The sequence below is a fragment of the Carettochelys insculpta genome, chromosome 4, assembly GCF_033958435.1.
Source record: "Carettochelys insculpta isolate YL-2023 chromosome 4, ASM3395843v1, whole genome shotgun sequence".
Taxonomy (NCBI): Eukaryota; Metazoa; Chordata; order Testudines; family Carettochelyidae; genus Carettochelys; species Carettochelys insculpta.
The window spans coordinates 82,535,345-82,554,168 of record NC_134140.1 but is presented as its reverse complement, the minus strand read 5'-3'; the positions used below and the strand labels follow the sequence as shown (position 1 = coordinate 82,554,168).

At 36.7% G+C, this 18,824-nt stretch overlaps 1 protein-coding gene across 5 annotated transcripts in view; it reads right to left on the bottom strand.

Moving 5' to 3' along the window:
- The window catches only part of FBXW7 (F-box and WD repeat domain containing 7), a 275,066-nt gene that overhangs the window by 36,634 nt on the left and 219,608 nt on the right, over positions 1–18,824 (bottom strand). For 2 of the 5 annotated variants that reach the window (XM_074993174.1, XM_074993175.1), the window contains 3 exons: positions 14,014–14,106; positions 8,333–8,415; positions 5,161–5,302 (listed from right to left, as the gene is read on the bottom strand). In XM_074993174.1, the coding sequence (XP_074849275.1) occupies positions 5,161–5,302; positions 8,333–8,415; positions 14,014–14,106 (318 nt within the window). Of the gene's footprint in view, positions 1–5,160; positions 5,303–8,332; positions 8,416–11,085; positions 11,282–14,013; positions 14,107–18,824 lie in introns of those variants that run through there. The other 3 variants (XM_074993173.1, XM_074993176.1, XM_074993177.1) reach the window with 2 other exon arrangements.

Sequence of the window (18,824 nt, the reverse complement as noted above, 5' to 3'; positions counted from 1 at the left end):
TAACTGCTAAGAGCAAACACCCTCAGTTACAGGCAAAGTGACTGTGCTTATCAGATCCTCTAAGAGATTATTTCTACAATTTGACATTATTATATGTAGAAAAAGACTTTTCAGTCCCAGTATGCCAGACTCCCACCCTCTCTTCATTCAAATGAGGCAGTCTCACAAACTTTGACCATGTTAGATGAATGCCCTCTCACCACAATAGTATATGAGTGGAAAAAGTGTAGGGAGAGAATAAAGATGGAATTAACATCTGCTGTAATTTTGCCTCTAGAGGAACTTGACAGGAACTGGATTTTGTGTTTTATGATGAATTTCACGTTTGAAATTTCAAGACAGAATTAAAAGATTATTAGCTTGCCAAAATTATACATTATTATATGGAATGTATAGAGATTCTGTTTCAAGAAGGCTGAATAATAAATGAACTGAATGTTTCATCTTTCTGGAAATGCTCCTTTTCAGCTTTTCTTTCAGAACAAATTTTTGATGAAATTCACATATTAAGCAAAAGTAAAACATTTTGCAAAAATCAATAATTTCCAATGGGAAAAAAGGTTCCATCAGAAAATTTCCAGTCAGCTCTCTAGTCTCTCCCCAGTTGCACTTTATTTGATTGTGTTGTTTAAATTATATGCTTTCTGGGGGCAGACACTCTTTTACTTCACACGTTCAAAGCACTGAGCTCGTCTAAACAATAAATTCACAAACTTCTCAGAACATTCTGGTATTCTCAGAAGATTCAGACATTACACTAGAAATTCAAATGAATGGAAGTGTACAGTTAATGGAACTTAAATACGAAAGCATAATCCTCAAAAAAATGCACATCTCCATTGAAGCAGTGATTCTAGAAATTGTACAATGATGTTATTGAACTATTTCAATCAAGCTGATAGAGACTGTATACTTCTATGACTTTTAAAGAAAAATGTACACTAACTGCAGTAAACCACTTGTCTCATTTTGACCCACTTAGGGTGGATAGAAAAGAAAATCTGTTAATCAGAAATCACCTGATTCAAGACAAGTGTTTGAGCTAGAGCCCCCTAACTATACAGAATTACACTGTAGGTCAAATGATCATTAATATCTGAGGCTATACACCTCTTAATGGCTAAACTAAAATTTGAGTAGTTGATACACCCATGTGCCGCATAGACATCAAATCATATTTACTTAGCAGAAATATAAATTCAAAACCAAAAGTCATATAATCCAGAGTGTCTTGATTCTACAAGCAGTCACATTAGTCTTTAAGGTGCTGTAGGATTGCTTGCTGTAAGTAAAGAGGATTTAAGACTCCCCCGGCTCCTCACTATAAACTATGTGAAGTCCTTCATCAAAAAGTCTCGATTTTAGACACAGGAATACTGGATGGCAGACTGGCAGGAAATGGATACACATTAAGGCTGCACAGGCACCAAGAACCGTGCCTTTCCAATCCTTTCAAAGTTTTCTTTCAGAGTAATCTTATTTTGACTTCCAAGCAAAACTTACAAACTTTTGAGAAAAGTGCAAATTATTTTAGATATTTTCCCCCACAACTAACAAATATTTACAACTGTAGCTCCAGTTTAACACAGTTAGTTTTGATTTGTTCTTTGTTTTTGGTTTGGAAGTTCAATTTTAAAATTGCTTGCCAAGAACCCATTCGTACATATGGATTTATAAACAAATAAGATAGGGCTACTTAACAGCCATGCTATCTTAACATGTCAGCAAGTGCTTCCATTTTGATTGCCGTACAGAAAAAAAAAATCACATTATAAGAGCGATACCCTCAGTGCACACTCAGACTGCACCACTTTAAGTAACTATATTTTGTGCAAGTTTTTATTTTCCTACTGACAAAAAGGTAAGTGCAAAATGAGAGGCTCTTGATGGAGTCAAGATGTGACTTTAAGGATGAAGGTCAAGAGTTTCCAAAGGTAGGCTCCAAAGTAACTAGCTTTATTTTCAAAAGTGCTGAACCTCTACTGTTCCAACTGAAGTAATCAGTGGTAACTTCTGGATGATTGGCACTTTTAAAAATCAGTCCACTTATTTAGGAGCCCAATTCCTGATTTTAGAACCTAACTTTAAACTCTTTTTGAAATTCTGAAATAAAATATTAATTAAGCTGAGAGCAGATTTATTTGTTTTGAAATATTTTTCTGTAGGTTAATGTTTCTAAAAAGTATTATTCATACCAATATGCAACCGGAAAGAGGCCTGATTTAGCAGTCCTGACATGTAAAATTCACATTGACTAGCAGCCTTTTCCTTACACACACAGAAAATAGTCAGTCTCTCACTTATACCTCCAGATTAGTGGCACTGCTATGGGTACCCGCATAGCCCCACAATATACTAATACATTAACGGCTGACTTGGAACAATGATTCCTCAGCTCTCATCCCTATGACTCTTCCTTTAATTACCATACATAGATGACATCTTTATCATTTGGACCCACGGTAAAGAGACTCTAGAAAAATTCCACAGAAACTTTAACAATCTGCACGCCACCATCAATTTATGCCTTGACCACTCCACATGAGAGATACATTTCCTGGACACTACAGTACAAATAACTGATGGCTTGATGAATACCACTCTCTACTGGAAACCTACTGACCGCTACACTTACCTACATGCTTCTAGCTTCCATCCTGCACACGTGACACAATCCATCATTTGTGGTCAAGCCCTAGATAAAAATCACATCCGTTCTGATCCTACTGACAGAACCCAAAAACTACTAGTTCTCTACCAAACATTCATAAACCTGAATTACCCACCGGGAGAAGTAAAAAAAACAAATCGACAGGGCCAGACGAATACCCAGAAACCAAATACTCCAAGACAGGCCCAAAAAAGCCAATAACAGAACACCACTTCTCATTATCTACAGGTCCCAACTCAAACCACTGCAATGCATCATTAAAGACCTACAACCTATCCTAAATCATGATGCCACACTCCAGAAGGCCGTAGGTGACAGGCCCGTTCTTTCCTATAGACAACCTCCCAACCTTATGAGGATTTTCACTCGCAACCACAGGCTATACCACAATAATATTAATCCTGGAACTTTTCCTTGCAACAAGCCCTGTTGCCAACTTCGTCCACATATCTATTCTGGAGATACCATCACTGGACCTAATCATGTTAATTACAGAATCATGGGCACATTCTCCTGTTCCTCAACTAACTTTATATATGCCATCTTGTGCCAACAATGCCCATACACCATGTATATAGGATAGACTGCAAACATTCTTCGACAAAGAATGAATGGACATATAACAGACATCAAAAAACTCCAAATACACAAAGCTGTCAGCCAGCACTTTAATGGAGTGGGCCATTCTGTTAGAGATCTGAAAGTTTGTGTTCTACTGAAAGGGACTTTAACAACAGAGGGAATGCTCAGAACTAACATTCATATTCAAATCGACTCATTAACATGTGGTTTGAACAGGGCTAGCAATTACCTGACCCACTATAAGTACTCTTTTACATACTTTGATGTTTTATCTAATTCTTAACTTCCCAACACCCGCTCCCCCTCCCTGCCCGCCGTCCCTCTGATCTGATTTGCCAACCTTGATGATAATTTTTCTGATATGTCAACCTTGATAACAATTTTTGGACCTCTGTGCTTTATATATTGAGTCTGTTCTGGTAAGGTCATGATCTGAAGAAGTGGGTCTGTCCCATGACAGCTCATCATCTAATAAATTATTTTGTTAATCTTTGAAGTGCTACATGACTGCTTTTTTGTTTTGATAGAATATAGACTAAGAATGGCTAGCTCTCTGTCACTATTCACCTAATCTGTGTGTGTGTAGTTATTTACATATGGAAAGATCATGTGCAAAGTAAACAAAGTATTTAAAATTACCAATAAAATACTCTTGTTGTGAAACCAACTAACTTTTGCTAACAGGGGGCTTTCAACTAATTAATATTCAGGAGTTGTGTTGAAGTGTATGCTGTGTCTAGAAGCAGGCACATATATCAAGTACCATTATATTCTTATTCTTATGGATAAAAAACATCTGTCTGGGAAAACATCACAAAAGCATACCTTTAACAAAAGGAATTTGGACACTTATTGCTGCAAATCATGTAGACTCCGCATCAAAAGTAGCGTATTAGTTTTACGTGACAAGGTTACATATTTATTATCTATGAAGAAAGGGTTTTTTAAAGGCAAGAATTTGCATCTGAGATTAGTTACATAGTGAAATTATCAAGTGACGCACATTGAGCGTGAAGTTAGTGAAATTATCAAGTGACGCACATTGAGCGTGAAGTTATAAAAATGCTTGTCACTAAATTTAAATTCAATCTATAAAACCAATTGCTGATAATAATGGAAGTAATTTTTATATTTTCATTGGTCTCTCTCTTTTTGAGCTATTTCAGAAGTAAGGTTCAAAAACAAAAATGTTACCTTATTGTTAAATCAGGGGGTATTTTTTCATGTTTTTAAACACAAAACAGTATTTTACAATAATAAACTTCTCTGTAGGAGATACTCTAATTTCATTGCATTAATTACTATTGGTGCATACCATTTTATTTTACACGCTCTTTGTTGCTCTTACTGTAGACACTGTTGACCAGACTATATGAAGGGAGAAAAAAAGTTCTCTTTGCCAAGAATGTGATTAAAGATAGAATGGTAAGAATGAGCATGGAGTTTCCTTTTCATCAGAGATATATTTTCCCAGAAAGTAATTTTTAAAGCATTATAAACTAGATTTCCATCTATTCTATTTATAATTTTCGATTTCTGATAAGTTTAGCATCCTACTCACACAGAGACAAAACACGTTCTAATGTTTACAAGCTTCAAAATGAACGCATCTTTGTTAAGGTGAGACCACAATGGCAGTGGTGGCAACATGCTGCATAATTTACAGAAAATTTGAAAGTACTTAGAGTTTATTTTGGTAACAAACACAAGAAATCAACATTTGTACAGTAACTAGATGGAAAGGAAACCTGTATTTCCCTTAAAGTTGGTGCTCATTTATTTTTGTCAACAACATGTGGAGTCAATGACAGATCTTTGGGTTATATTAAGCTGTCTACTTTTTCTTGAATCACAAAGGTGAACCCTTTCAGATGGTTATATAACCTCACACTCTACTTGCTGGTTACCTGAAACATTTTCAACCATTCCTGGAGTCCTGTAGGTGGCTGGACAGATGTAATCCGGCGACGCTGTTGTCCTTGACCATTGGCTGCTCTCAAGTCCCCAAAAGTAGTAGGTGTTGCTGAACATGGCACAAGCCCAGTGGTGCTATGACACAAATAAGTGAAAGTCACAGAAATTATTGCAATATGAAAAATATAAAGTCCATATGCTTAAAATGCTTTAGTACTGCAGTTACAAATATAAATTAAAGTAACATTTTGAACGTTATTTGAGATTACATAGGCATCAACATTTGGACATTATACTTTGTCATTCAAAGAATCAGTTTCCTCACTCTCATCAATACAGATGTATATCATTCCAAAAAATGGGTAGCATCCAGTGAATGCCAAATGAATACCATTGCATAAACTAGCTAGAAGGGAGAGCTGATGAAGGAGATGCAATAAGGATATATTCTCTCTCTCCAGGACAACCAAATGTGTCATGTTTCCTATGTGCCTGGTCTCAGGCGACACAGGAAGCAGGAGTTCACAGGTCTCAACTGTACTGGTATAATACATGTTTTTGCCTGCGATTTCCTATTTTTTTTTAATTTCCTGAACTTCATCACATATGACTGGCCTAAATTCCTAGAGAAGTCTAACACATTAGTGTTGTACAACCCTCAATTTTCTCTCACCTTACATCATGTAAAATGCTTTATTTAAAAGATACCTGGCCCATATAATCCCTACTAAAATAACCTGGATCACCTATTTGTATAGATAATTTATTGCAGAATGTGCAGAATTCAAACACACTACAGACTCCTAATTATTATCTAGCTCTTTAGCAGATTTGCTCCTTGGATTTCACTGGATAGGGGATTGCTCTAAACATATTAAACACATATTTATTTATAACTAGCATTTATTTTAACTATTATTTTGTTTTCTCCCCCCCCAAGTATTAAGAAGTACCATATGCAACAAAAAACTGCATGCACTGTTACGAAGATGTTTATTTCTTTACTTGATATTTCAATAAGTTCTAATGCAAACAAAAACTAATACAGAGCACTCTGTTTCACAGAACACAGTCCTCTTTTAAGGACATTCAGCTAATGCAAATAACCCAATGGGTTTCTTTACAGGTGCAACAAGCCAGGTTCATCACATTCCTTCTAACAAGGAGAACACACAAAAACACTGAGATGCAAGAATTAAATCACTTTACCTAAAAAAATACTGACTATCAAATGACTCAAAAGACCAAGTCATAAAATTGTGCTATATTATTTCCAAAAAGGGTTTTTTCTTGACTAGAACTGTTCTGTTCAGTGGAAAGAAGACTTGGAAAAGCCATGTTTTTAACTTAATCCATGACATTTTTAAAATCAATGACTTTTCTAATACTCTTCATCCCTGTGCAGAGAGCCAGCAAAAAAAGTCAATCCAACACTTCACATCCAAAATAAGGCTTGGAGAATGAATCCTATGTTGGATTTGACTGATGTATAGGCCTTATACTGTCCCTGTGAAAGGAGGTGACTTCTACCTTGGTGGGGGTGAAAAAGCATCAGGGAAAAAGTAAAAGCTATTTATGTTTGAGACACACCATTGTCATTTCTTTTCAACTATCATCAGTAGGACTGCATATGATGTTCTTCTATAAGATAAGAACCTACAGTTGCGAGCTTTTGAATGTTGGTGATAAAACATCAGAAAATTAGAAACCTGTTAAAAGCAACTTGAAATATAAATGCTATCTTTAGGATAGACACATTAAAATACACTTTTTAAGTAAATACAATGTTCAATGACTATTTTAGTGTATCATCAGGGAGAATGTTATGCCTTTATTTAAATGTCTTTCAGAACTATGTTGGGCTTCTTGGTCAAAACTGCAAAACTCCTTGTTCCTTTGAAATCACATTAAATTTGATTTTTATACTTTTTGTATTTAGCATTTTCACAAAGTTTGTTTTTATTCTATTGAACTGTATCAGTCACATATCCTAGAGGAAGCTGGACAAGAAACAATTTCTCTGAAAACAAAAACATATTTTGATATACAGTATACATTCTGAATTGTCTTGTGTGTGGACATCAAGAACTATATTTTTGACAGAATGAGTTCAGAAAACTGAGAACAGTTGAAAAAAAAATCTACCAATGAGAGATATATAGAAGTCAGAATGGTTATTTTACTCACTAAAAAGAAGATAAGGTCTGTTGTTCTGTAATGTTGCCATTTACAGAATCAAAAGCCCAAACACGGTTACCACATTTTCTAAAGTTTTATTTGTGCAATAACCCTCTTAAAAAGAGAAATGTATAAAATGTAATTTACACTTTTAAGATACATCCACAGTAACATATTCAAGAACTGACAAGCTAATCCTATTTTAAGTGGAAAATAGCAGGAAAAGTTTTACAAAGATGCAACTTCCAAAATGATGGAATGCAGCAGGACATTAGAGAACAATTATTATCTAGTTGTTATGGCAACTACAATAAGTACTGAATACACTGTAATGTATGCATACAGAACATTTAAGATCTTATCCTTAGAAAATAAATTATGCTTGCTAATTCAGAGCCCTATTCTGCTCCCTTACTCATGCTGATTATTAGTATCTTACTCTAAAGGAGTCTCATTGAAATAAATTGCACTAACATGCTAATCAACATGAGTAAAGGACAAGACATGGCTTAATAATATCATATTATAGAGAGCAAATATTTTTCTGTAATTTATTCAGGATCATATGTTTAATTCTGCCTACATAAATTTCCACTCAAGTATTTCAGTTGATATAGCTGATCATATTTTGGAAAAGCTTTTCTGCTTTAGAATTTCTTACCATTAAGCCCCTTTTAAAATTGCACTAAGTTCACATTTTATTTGAGGTATGCTTCTGCACTATAGAAAGCTCTTCGCAGATGGACAATATATTACAAATTGAAAGCAAACATCAAAAGAAGAAATAAAACTTTGGCTACTGTATTAAAACTCATCTTCATATTCTTGATTTTTAATCAACTACACGTTTGTTACAGGGATAATACCACCAGTTCTCTTCTGTAGTGTTAACATTTAAGATGAGCTATGATTCAGGCTGAGCAGCTGGAAAGACAGGATGTACATGTAAGTATCATGACCAGATCATCTGTGATTACATTTAATTACCTCGTGTATTCTGAGACTTTGCAGGGTTTCTTTCCCAGAGAGAAAGAACGGACCTCGGAGCCATGGTCCAACTTTCTCTTCATCTGCAAGATGGGGAGGGGAAAAAAAACCCCAAAGATTTAGTTGTATAACCAGCATAAATCATGTCTGTAATATCTAAAATGAACACATTGTCCCTTTAACCTTAAATCAGAATTTTCACAACCCCCATTAGTACAAATAATTTAAAATAATGTTTTAGCTTACAACTAGATGTAATAAAACATGAAATACTAATTCCTTACAGCTATCTATTTATGACTAAAGTATGACTCTCTGCTATCTTGGGGACTAAAGACATTTAAAATTACTATCTTACTTTTTGTTTCCAGGAGTGATTTTTAAAAGTATAAAAAGATTTATTTAAAAATTAATCTTGTGAAGTCTTTAGAAATAATTCCACCATTATTTTAATTTTATAGGTAGAACAACCATGAAGTCTGAAACTGAGACGTGGATTACATTTTGGTAGTCTCTGTGCTCTGAACACCAAATGTATATTTTAGGCATTATGTACAAAAAATTTCAAATACTTAAAACTGATTCATCTTAGCATTTTAATGTATGATTTCAAACATTCATGAAATTACTGCAAAACTGATTTAAAGATGTCATTGACATTTTTACAAAAGGGATAGAATGAAACAGAATAAACTTAGTCTAGAATGTCATCGACAATTAGATATGATCAAAAAACAAATAATGAGCAGGGCAGCTGTTAAAAGGAGAAGGAAGTCTGCAAAAATTATCAAAGAGATGGAAACCAGTGAAAGGCATGCTCATCCAGCCAGGCAAATAAGGATTACTTGCTGCATATGTTGGTAATCTTCAACCACAAATTTTTGGACTCAGCTAAAAATCTTTAGATGCCAAATAAATATTTGTTTTTATAGTAGGCAAAACATTTAACCGTTACTAGAGCAAGAACAGCTATTGGCCACAAAATATATGAAGTACCTATGATTAAATTGTCATCAACCAACCTTAAATATTTGTGACGGTTTTTATCTTCTTTAATTTGATCTTTTAAGAGGAATGGCTCTAATTTGATACTTTGGCTATATAATGCTAAGTGGGTCTCTGTTTTCTAAAATGTTGCAGATTTTATCATTTCATCTTTATGATTGGATTCAACCATTTATTATACCAGTCATTCTTTCTAAAATGAACTGCATTCTCTATAACTATAAAAATTTTTACAATGGAAACATTTCCTTTTAAAATACTCATTTACAGGTCACTTAACTCAACATTCAATAAAGCTTTTCTATTTTGTCCCATTAGTAATAAAGAAAAAGGACTACTAAGGTTATCTATACTAATGAAAAAAGAAAAACATCTTTTCTTATAGCTAAACTGTGTTTTCTTACCCATGGCTCACATGGGACACAATAAACCATATCACCGTAAAAATATTAAACAGAGCAATAAACAACCTCCCCCCAACAAATCCCAAATGTAAGAACCAATCCTACCCCCCCCCCCCAAATTGTTCTAAGCAATACTGAGAATAATGGAGACCATCTTTTATCATTGAACAGGAGCAAGATAGCAAAACCACTGGAAGCACAAATCTCATTTGTTTTGGTATAACATCATACTAGAGAAATCTTCTAGTTGGAATCTTAAGGAAGTACTTTAATGTTACAGGAAGTTTTTATTCTCAGTTAAAATTAAACTGATTGTTTTGAAAGACTATCTTTACACCAATGCTTATATTTGTCTTTTGGTTCCCTCCGTAAAAAGAAGAGATTTACTTTTTCAAAAGCAAAAATTGTTAGGTATAAGAAATACAGTGGTAGCAACAGTATAAGCAGATTTTTTTCTTCTATAAGACCACAGAAAATATTAAAATCAACATGCAATTCTATATTTACTCTAATAACGATATCTCCAATTTCCTGTTTTCTCAATTTTTTCAAGAAACTTTTTCATCTGTTCTTATCAGCTTTGTGACATGTACATGCTTTCATCACTTCACAGGATACCAAGCAAATTCACTGATACAATTTGCATTTACCATACTATGATAAAACTTTGTTTCCAGAAGATTGCTCTAATGACAAAATTTAGATTTCAATATGATTTTTGTGTGACTGAAAACTTGTATGAGGAATATGGGAGCAAACACCCTGTGAAATAATTCTCTGTGACTATAAGTATTAGAGTCATTTAGACAGTGCTGATTTACTGATATTACTGATCTTTCAGTCAAAATATCAAACTGTAGTCTGCATCATTACCAGAAATACAGAGTGGTACCTAAGTCTGCTGTAGCCCACTGCATTATATGTAAATATCAACACCATTATTTGCATCATTTTGTACATTCACATTAGCAAAATTAAAATAAAATAAGCCTGAGAGATACCGTAAGGTACAGACAGAAGATTCACTAAAGAACATTTATGCATAAAGTGCTGTGCTATCAAGTTAATACATAGAGCTGCATTTTGAAAGTCAAGCAGTTTATTTGAAGGTAAATTCTCAGATCAACATATCATTTCTTATGCAGATTGCTAAAAGAAAAGCTTTTCACATCTCATTTAGCCATGTCATTATTCGCCTTCATTCCTGGTGTAGAACAGAATGCCAGGCATCCAGACACCCACCAAAAAGAGAAGATACTGCAGCCATCTCTGATGATACAGATTTTTTTCTTCCTTAACACAGAGGCGCACACACACTCAAACAAGAAAAGACAGATTACTTACTTTGTAAAAAATCATTTTTAAAGTGCCGTAGAACCCCATGTTTTCTGTGCTTTTTCCCTTCAATGAGTCTGTGCCCCCGTGCGTCCGACCGCTTGGTAGTCTCTGACAATATAAACCTTTTTCAGGCAGGTATGTCACAGACTCTAATGTGGACATGCTCGGGCACGTCAGAAAAGGAAGATTAGGCAGCAGAACCAGCAACAAAACTCCACAAAAAGGCAAATGACGCCCAGCATCAAACCGCTTCTCAGGACACATACATACATGCAGCTTGCTGGAGTAGAACTTGAGGGAATAATGAGAGAGAGGGGGAAGATTATTGGAGGAGACTCTGCCCTGTCAAAGCCTTGACTTAACAGATTCCTCCTTTAGCAGCAGAGGATCAGATTACATCTTCCCTCGCTCACGGAATGGTGCAGTCCAACCTTCAGCAATGCAGGCTGCACATCAATTACATGGTGCTCAGCTCCAGGGAGCCTGTAAGCACAGAGTACAGGAAGGACTTCAGCAGGAAATTAAATAGCCCCCACATGCCAACATTCCCCTCCTCAAACCTGTCTGCTTCTTTTCTTTGAGAAATAAAACACATTTTTAAAGCAGCCGCAGAGGCTGATGGAATGATATCAACCGATTTTTAAATATTTCCAAGTGCAGCATGCTTCAGATTTTTCCAGCTGAAGCAAGCAAGCTCATTGCCACTAATTACAGTTGTAGTGTAGCTGGCAGCCAGTTAACTGGTCTTTTACATTAGTGCTTCCAATAGACAAAAATCAGTACTTTAAAAGTACAGTTAAGTTTAGAATAATTTGAAATATTCTGCTGGTACACAATAAACTGCTTTGGTGAATTTAACCCTTGCTACTTTAAAAATTAACAATTACATAATATCGATTAATATAACAAAGCAGCAGAAATGTAGCACTTTAAAGACTAGCAAAATGATTTATTCCGTGACGAGCTTTCGTGGGACACACCCACTTCATCAGATCATTAATCCATGATTTGATGAAGTGGGTCTGTCCCACGAAAGCTCGTCACCAAATAAACCATTTTGCTTAATCTGATGAAGTGGGTCTGTCCCACGAAAACTCATCACCGAATTACCTATTTTGTTAGTCTTCAAAGTGCTACATTTCTGCTGCTTTGTTTTGTTGGAGTACAGACTAACACAGCTACCTCTCTTTTACTATGGATTAATATATTAATTACTGTAGGGGCTAATGTTTAAAATACAAGAGGATGTCCAGGTTTTCCTTTGAAGGCAGTCCACTCAATACAGCATTTATATCCTGTGTATCCTCCTCCCAGAACATCTCCCTAATTTGAAAATTGATTGAAGCCGCACCAAAAATCCTAACCATCAAAAAGCTTCTAACGTCTGCTTCTGGTATCCACACGCAAACTGTTTAATGGTTTCTCTCTCCCACTTCGAAAAAATGTTAAGGAAAGCTCTGAATATTCCACATAATTTTCCTAAAAATGTTTTACAATTTTACAATTATGAGCGTCCAAACAAAACTGATACAGTTCAGTAAGGTCTGGGGAAAAGAGATCACTCCTCACCAGTGGAAAAATGGAATCAGTATTAGAATAATGATAGAAGGTGATCTTACTGACTGTAATAACCAGAAAGGAGCTATACTCTCTCAGCTATAGGGAAAGCCTTAGGTACTATGATACTGCAGGAAACTGAAAGAGGAAGGGGACACAGAGCTCTCAGGTTAAGACTATACTGGGGAAAAAAGTTGATTTCAGATACGCAAGTCTCGCTATGTCATTTGCGTACTGAGAATTGATGTATCAGAATCAACTTACTTCCCTAGTGAAGTCTGAGCCTCTATAAGTGGTTAGTGTGAGTGCTGGTAGGAAACAAGGCTACATTTCATTTTCATTGTTGCTGGACCTTACCATAATCTAGAAAAAGAGGAAGTGTATTAGTAACACAAACACGTGCATTGCAACTTTGCTGATGATACTGTGCTAGGTAGAGACATCCTTGAAAAGAAAATAGCAAGCCAAATGACGTTCAACATTTTTTATGACCACATCCTATTGAAATCCGGATGTCAAGCAGTAACATCACTTTAGAATGCAAAAATATCGAGAAAGCAGAAGAGTTCATCTACCTAGGCAGCACCATATTACCACAGGAGAAGTAGGAAGTGAGTCATTAATGATCAGACAGGCAAGATATACTGTACCAGAACAACCCTGAGATTTTTTCAGTTCAAACAATCTCAGGGTTACCTATGGCTGTGAGTTGGAGACCTACTAAAACAGATAGAAAACTAGACACCTTCCAAAATAAGTGCCTATGAAAGATTCTGACTGCAAAGACATCAGTATGAACAAAGGGATCCAAAATACCAGTCAACAGCTCTTTCCACCAGAATCAGAACAAAGCTCTGGATGTGTGGAAGTTGGGGAAGCCCACATTCTGAAAACCAACATACATCGAGTCAAAACCAACTGTTGTGAAGAAATGAGGGTATCCAAGACAAATGATAAGAAAAACCATTAGAAGGGAGGGCAAAATAGTCAGTCTCAAGGGAGCCGCAGCAAATGACAGAAAAGGAAGACATTTGTTTCCATCTTGTGCACCAACATTAGCACAGGAAGGCTGTGCTATATCTATCTCTATATACAGAGACAGATATATTCCAATTTGTGAGAAATGTAGGTTTCTATAACCATAAAGGAGAACTGTACAATCAAAACCTTGTTAGATGCCTATGAGCCAAAATGCATTACAAATATTACTTGATGAAGTAGTCAGGGACAATTTAAATTTTCACCATGACTAGGATGATGAGCTGGAGGGATGTTGCTGTGATACTTAGAGAACTTTGTCTTGAGCCTACTTGGAATTTCCATCTTTCCTATCAGTCAGAAAAGAGCTGGTAAGTTGGGACTCCCACACATACACACCTGGCTCAAAGAGATGAAGTAGGTTTCAGCTTCCTCTTCCTCCCATGAGAATGATTCTGGAACTCCTGAACAATTTTGTTGCTGCTCCTCCTGCTATACTGAGGATAAGAAAGTTTAGAGCTGTCAGTCAAGGAACAAAACATCCCTTAAGCTCTGCACGCCTGCTCCATGTAATACAGAAATTCTGCCTCAGAAAAGACATAGTGCCAGAACAGCATTTTGTTACTGTCCATCTCCTATATATGTATTTATATCGCCCCTAAGTCGTAGTGTCTCTCAAATATTCACTGATTTAGTTTCAAGAACCATCAAATAGAAAAGCATTATCTTATTTTACAGATGGGAACTGAGGCAGAGATTAAAATCACTTGCCCAAAGTCACAGGAAGTCTGCAGCAAAATGTGAATTCTACAAATCCAACTAAAACAAGTTTGCCAAGCATTCCCAGTGGAATTCATTGAGATTAGGTTAAAGAAGATAACGAACATCTTTGAGCTGCAGGCTGAACAATCGAAGAATGCTAAGCTTGGCAAAAATACGTTCACTGAGGATCTCTGGAAAGAGCTTATCACTTGAAAGGAAGTACCTATCTACACAAAATAGTTTCCCAATAAAAGAAAAAAAGAGTAAACAGACAGCCCCTCAAACTGTTTCAATATTCCAGAGGACAAACTAAGCTGGATATGGCTGTGATAGACTGACAATATCCAAACAAATCTCATGGAATAAAGTAACCGGAACCTTACTGAATTAGCGTACATTGTTTTAAAAAATGCATATGGTGTATATGGTATTGCAGCACTGTACAGATCTTCTTTAGTAGGAAGGATAGGATCTTAATGAACATCCTGTGTTATCAGTTTTTGAAGCTACTGCCATTCTATGGAGATACGTTAGTTCAAATTGGATTCAGGACCAGCAGACGAAAAACCAACCAACCATCAAAACCTCAAAACATAACTTTCCCCCTACACCTTTTGGATAAATGTCTGGGTTTTAAGCCTTTTTCACGGATGCAGCAAATGGACAGGATCCCTTGTCTGTTGAGGGCCCCGATCCTTATGGAAGGACTGGAAACACTTGACCTCAGTAAGAGCCTGGTGAACTCTGATGAACTTGTAATAACACCACCAAGAAAGAAAATCTTAGGTGGGGTGATGTTTGGTAAATTTATTAGCATGTGTGTAGTTTTTTTTAATGCTTTTACATATGTTCTCTATAATGCTTTTTACCTTAAGAATGAAGTAGGCTTGCCCAGAAAGAACTCTTGACTGACCACTGAAGTTATTAAACAGTCCCAGAAGAGAAAGCAAGTTTAGGCAGATTATTTTTGCTGGAAAATATATAGTGAAGGCAAGGAACTGGGTAGCCTGGGAATACTTCTGTCAGAATGGAGAGAGAATAGAGACTTGGGTCTCTGCCCACAAAGGCAACAACAGGGGGAACTGGAAACAGGAAGTGATGCTCTTGCTTAACTGTTAAAAGGAAATATACATGTAGTTGCCCTGAACTGGGATAATGGTGATCCCTTCAGAAGAATGTTTAACAAGATGGAGAGAAAAAATACGAGGTAATTATTTTTAAAATTACCACTCTAAGGAGAATGCTTTCAAATTGCTAGCTGCCATTATGCTAAAATCTCATTCTCATGTTTTTCTTACAGTGATCATAGCCTGATACAATAACCTAATGCAAAAATATAAGGATTTGACAATAAAATCCAATCAAAATCTGCCAGCCGCCTTTTTCTAATCAGTAGCCAGGCCAACTTCTCCACCAGATTCACAGGCAACAACTCTGAAGCATGGAAGGAAAACTCCTGCATAAAGTGGATGCTGGCTTCTGCAAGATTGGTTGGCATAAACTTTTCAGCAAAGCATTTGAAAGAACAGATGGCAGAGCATACTAATGGCACGCTCTTAAGATACAGTCACCTGCAGTTCCCATTGGCTACAGCGGGAGCTGACAGTGTACCCTGGCAATATAAAGAAAAATGTGAAGACCAAGCTAAACTGAGGGGAAACAACTCTTTGTTCTTGTAGCCAAAAACAGTACAAAAGTTAGTCTGGTACAGAAAACAGTGCGTATTTTCAAAAGAAGACTTCACCTGGGCTCCTGATTCTTCCCAAATATCAATTTAGTATCTCAACATTTTTGTTTCCTTATGTATCACTATTTAGGCTGTCATAACACTCAAAGTATCCTAGGCATTTTGGAAACACAGAAGAAGGCATAATTCCTATCACAAAACACACACTTTTGTACCTAGGTAAGATTTTTGTGTAGTTCTCTGTGGCTTTAAGGAACAAGTACTTTGAGTCCTTACAAAACTTCTCTTCTTTTAGTATCTCCCAATTAAACTGGCCTTACTAATCATCTTAAACTCTGCCCATCAAATATTAGCATTTATACCATTATCAATTAAGCCTCAATTGTGTGTATTTTATGCGAACAAAATTGTCCTGAGCTGACTACATACTTCAGATGTGAACAACATTGCATGTGTTTCAGGAGACTGAACCTCCTTCTACTCTAATACATCTCAAGAGAAAGAAAAAAGGCACACTCTGGATGTACATGGAAGATTTAAAATCTCTGTTAAAGGAATCAACAGCTACATCTCATCTACACGGGGTCCTTTTTGAAAGGTCCCCGCACACTTCAAAATCCCCCTATTCCTATAACTACGGCCACGGCCACCATTAGCAGTGCCTCATTAGCATCCCGCTTTCAAAGGAGTGGGGGGGTTAGGGTAGACATGGCCCTATAGAAATTAAGTTTGTGCCTGCACTGTTGGGTAGAGTCAAACAGTCGATACTATTGCTGTGTGGATTCAAAAATTGCATGGCAGAGCCACTTACAACCATGGATTTGCATTTCTGTAGATCTGCTAATTCGAGTAGAGAGTCTCAGTCACAACACAGAAGATTTACAGGTGATTAACATGGACGAGCTCTAGCCTAGGAGTGGGCAAGATATGGCCCCAGGGCTGGATCTGGCCCACCAAGCCTATCTGCTCCTACACCCCACCTGCAGGCTAGAATGCTCTCCAGCATCCATGGCCCCTCCTGGACCCTGACCCCCAATACCCTGCCTCAGGTCTCAACCACCTCCACCAAAATTCACTCTCAGACCCCACACCCTCTCCTGCACGCCAGTCTTCTACCCCAACCTTGCTTCTGCACCCTACCTCCATCTCAGATCCCACATTTCCTCCAGAGAAGAGTGTGCCCCTTGACCACTTAGCAAAATCTTGGAGCATCCCACCCCCATAAAAAATTACTGACCACCCTTGCTCTAGTCATTTACTAAAGATTACAGGATTGACCTTATAGCCTAGTTGGATGTACTTTTCAACAAAATGGGCTCTAGGGAGATGTTGTCAAATAATCATTAGCAGTTGTCTTAGAGGTGAAGATGAAGTACTGTGTTTCTATTACTTTTCCATTTCCTTCTCTTCTGGTACATTACTGACAATTACTTTCACCCACTGCTCATGGGTGCCAGGCATTCTCTAATGAACTATCCTCCATCCTTAAAAAAAACACTTTTCCTGTTAATTTACTTTAATCATGACCATTATATTAGCCACAAAAGTCACCATTTACAAATAGTTATCACACAATGGAAACAGTTTCTCAGATATTATTTAGTCTAAATATAGGGAGCTATACTTCTAATCATATGGTGAAAATATACAGAAAGCTGAGATATCTTTTTGGGGAAGAGAGGAAACATACACATACGCATAGTCTACAAAGGTTTGTTGCACCAGCCACAGTAACTGCCGATGATGTTTACACTGCACCAGCTGTTACGTAACCAAGTTCCCAGATCTGGCTCAATCCTATGAATGTCTGAGCACCCCCCTGGTTGGCACCATGTAAAATCAGGGCATGAAGCCCTTTGTACGTTGATGGAAATTTGAGAGTGTGCAGACAGTAGTGTCTGGCTAAAGCACATGCAGTGCTGCTTTTGGATATGATGAGCAATTGGAGGAAGACCAGATCTTTGCGAGACTGTAATTTTGTATGAAAGTCTAACCACTTTCTACGCAGTATTTGTACAGATGTCTTTAGCTGCTCTGAGTCCACTGATAGAAGGATCCCGATTTCTGACCTAAATAGCAATACAAGTAGTACGCAAGTTTGATAGAAATTAAACTTTGTCTCAGCAAAAGATGTTTTTCCATCCATAATGAGACATGGATTGAATGCATGAGACAGCAAGACCTATTTGTCAAAGAACATCTGGTTTGCTATGACCATTTGAAGCCTGCTTGCAGCCTATACTTATTAATTCAATGCTCTTTACGGTGAAGTATTTCCATAATTGACCCTTGATGTGGGTCACATTTATCTAATATTTTACAACTTGGAAAGTCCGCATCCAATGTGAAGAGCCAGTGTGTGGGGATTAAAAAACACACTTCCTCTTTCAACTTCAGGTCTATTTTGCCTGTGTCTTTGCCCAGGAGGAATGCCCATTTTGTTAATCCACCCCACCCCACTCCACTCCCAATAGCCAGACAGTCTCTCAATGACAAAAAATAAGGAAAGACAATTTTCTCCCTCACTTTATGGGTTTCTTCTTCCCCTAAATCATTTAGGGCTCTGCTGTTAGTTTCACAGATGAAAATTAAGACCACAAAATATCATGGAGCAGTGAAGCTAATCAGGGTTCTGCAAGTTTTTGTCTACTGTTTTTTGAAAGCTAAAAGAAACAGATGTGCTCCAGCTATGGGTGATTTGAGAAGGGGGAAGGTACACAACAAATATATATATAATGCCCAACATGCAGTAGTCTTTAAA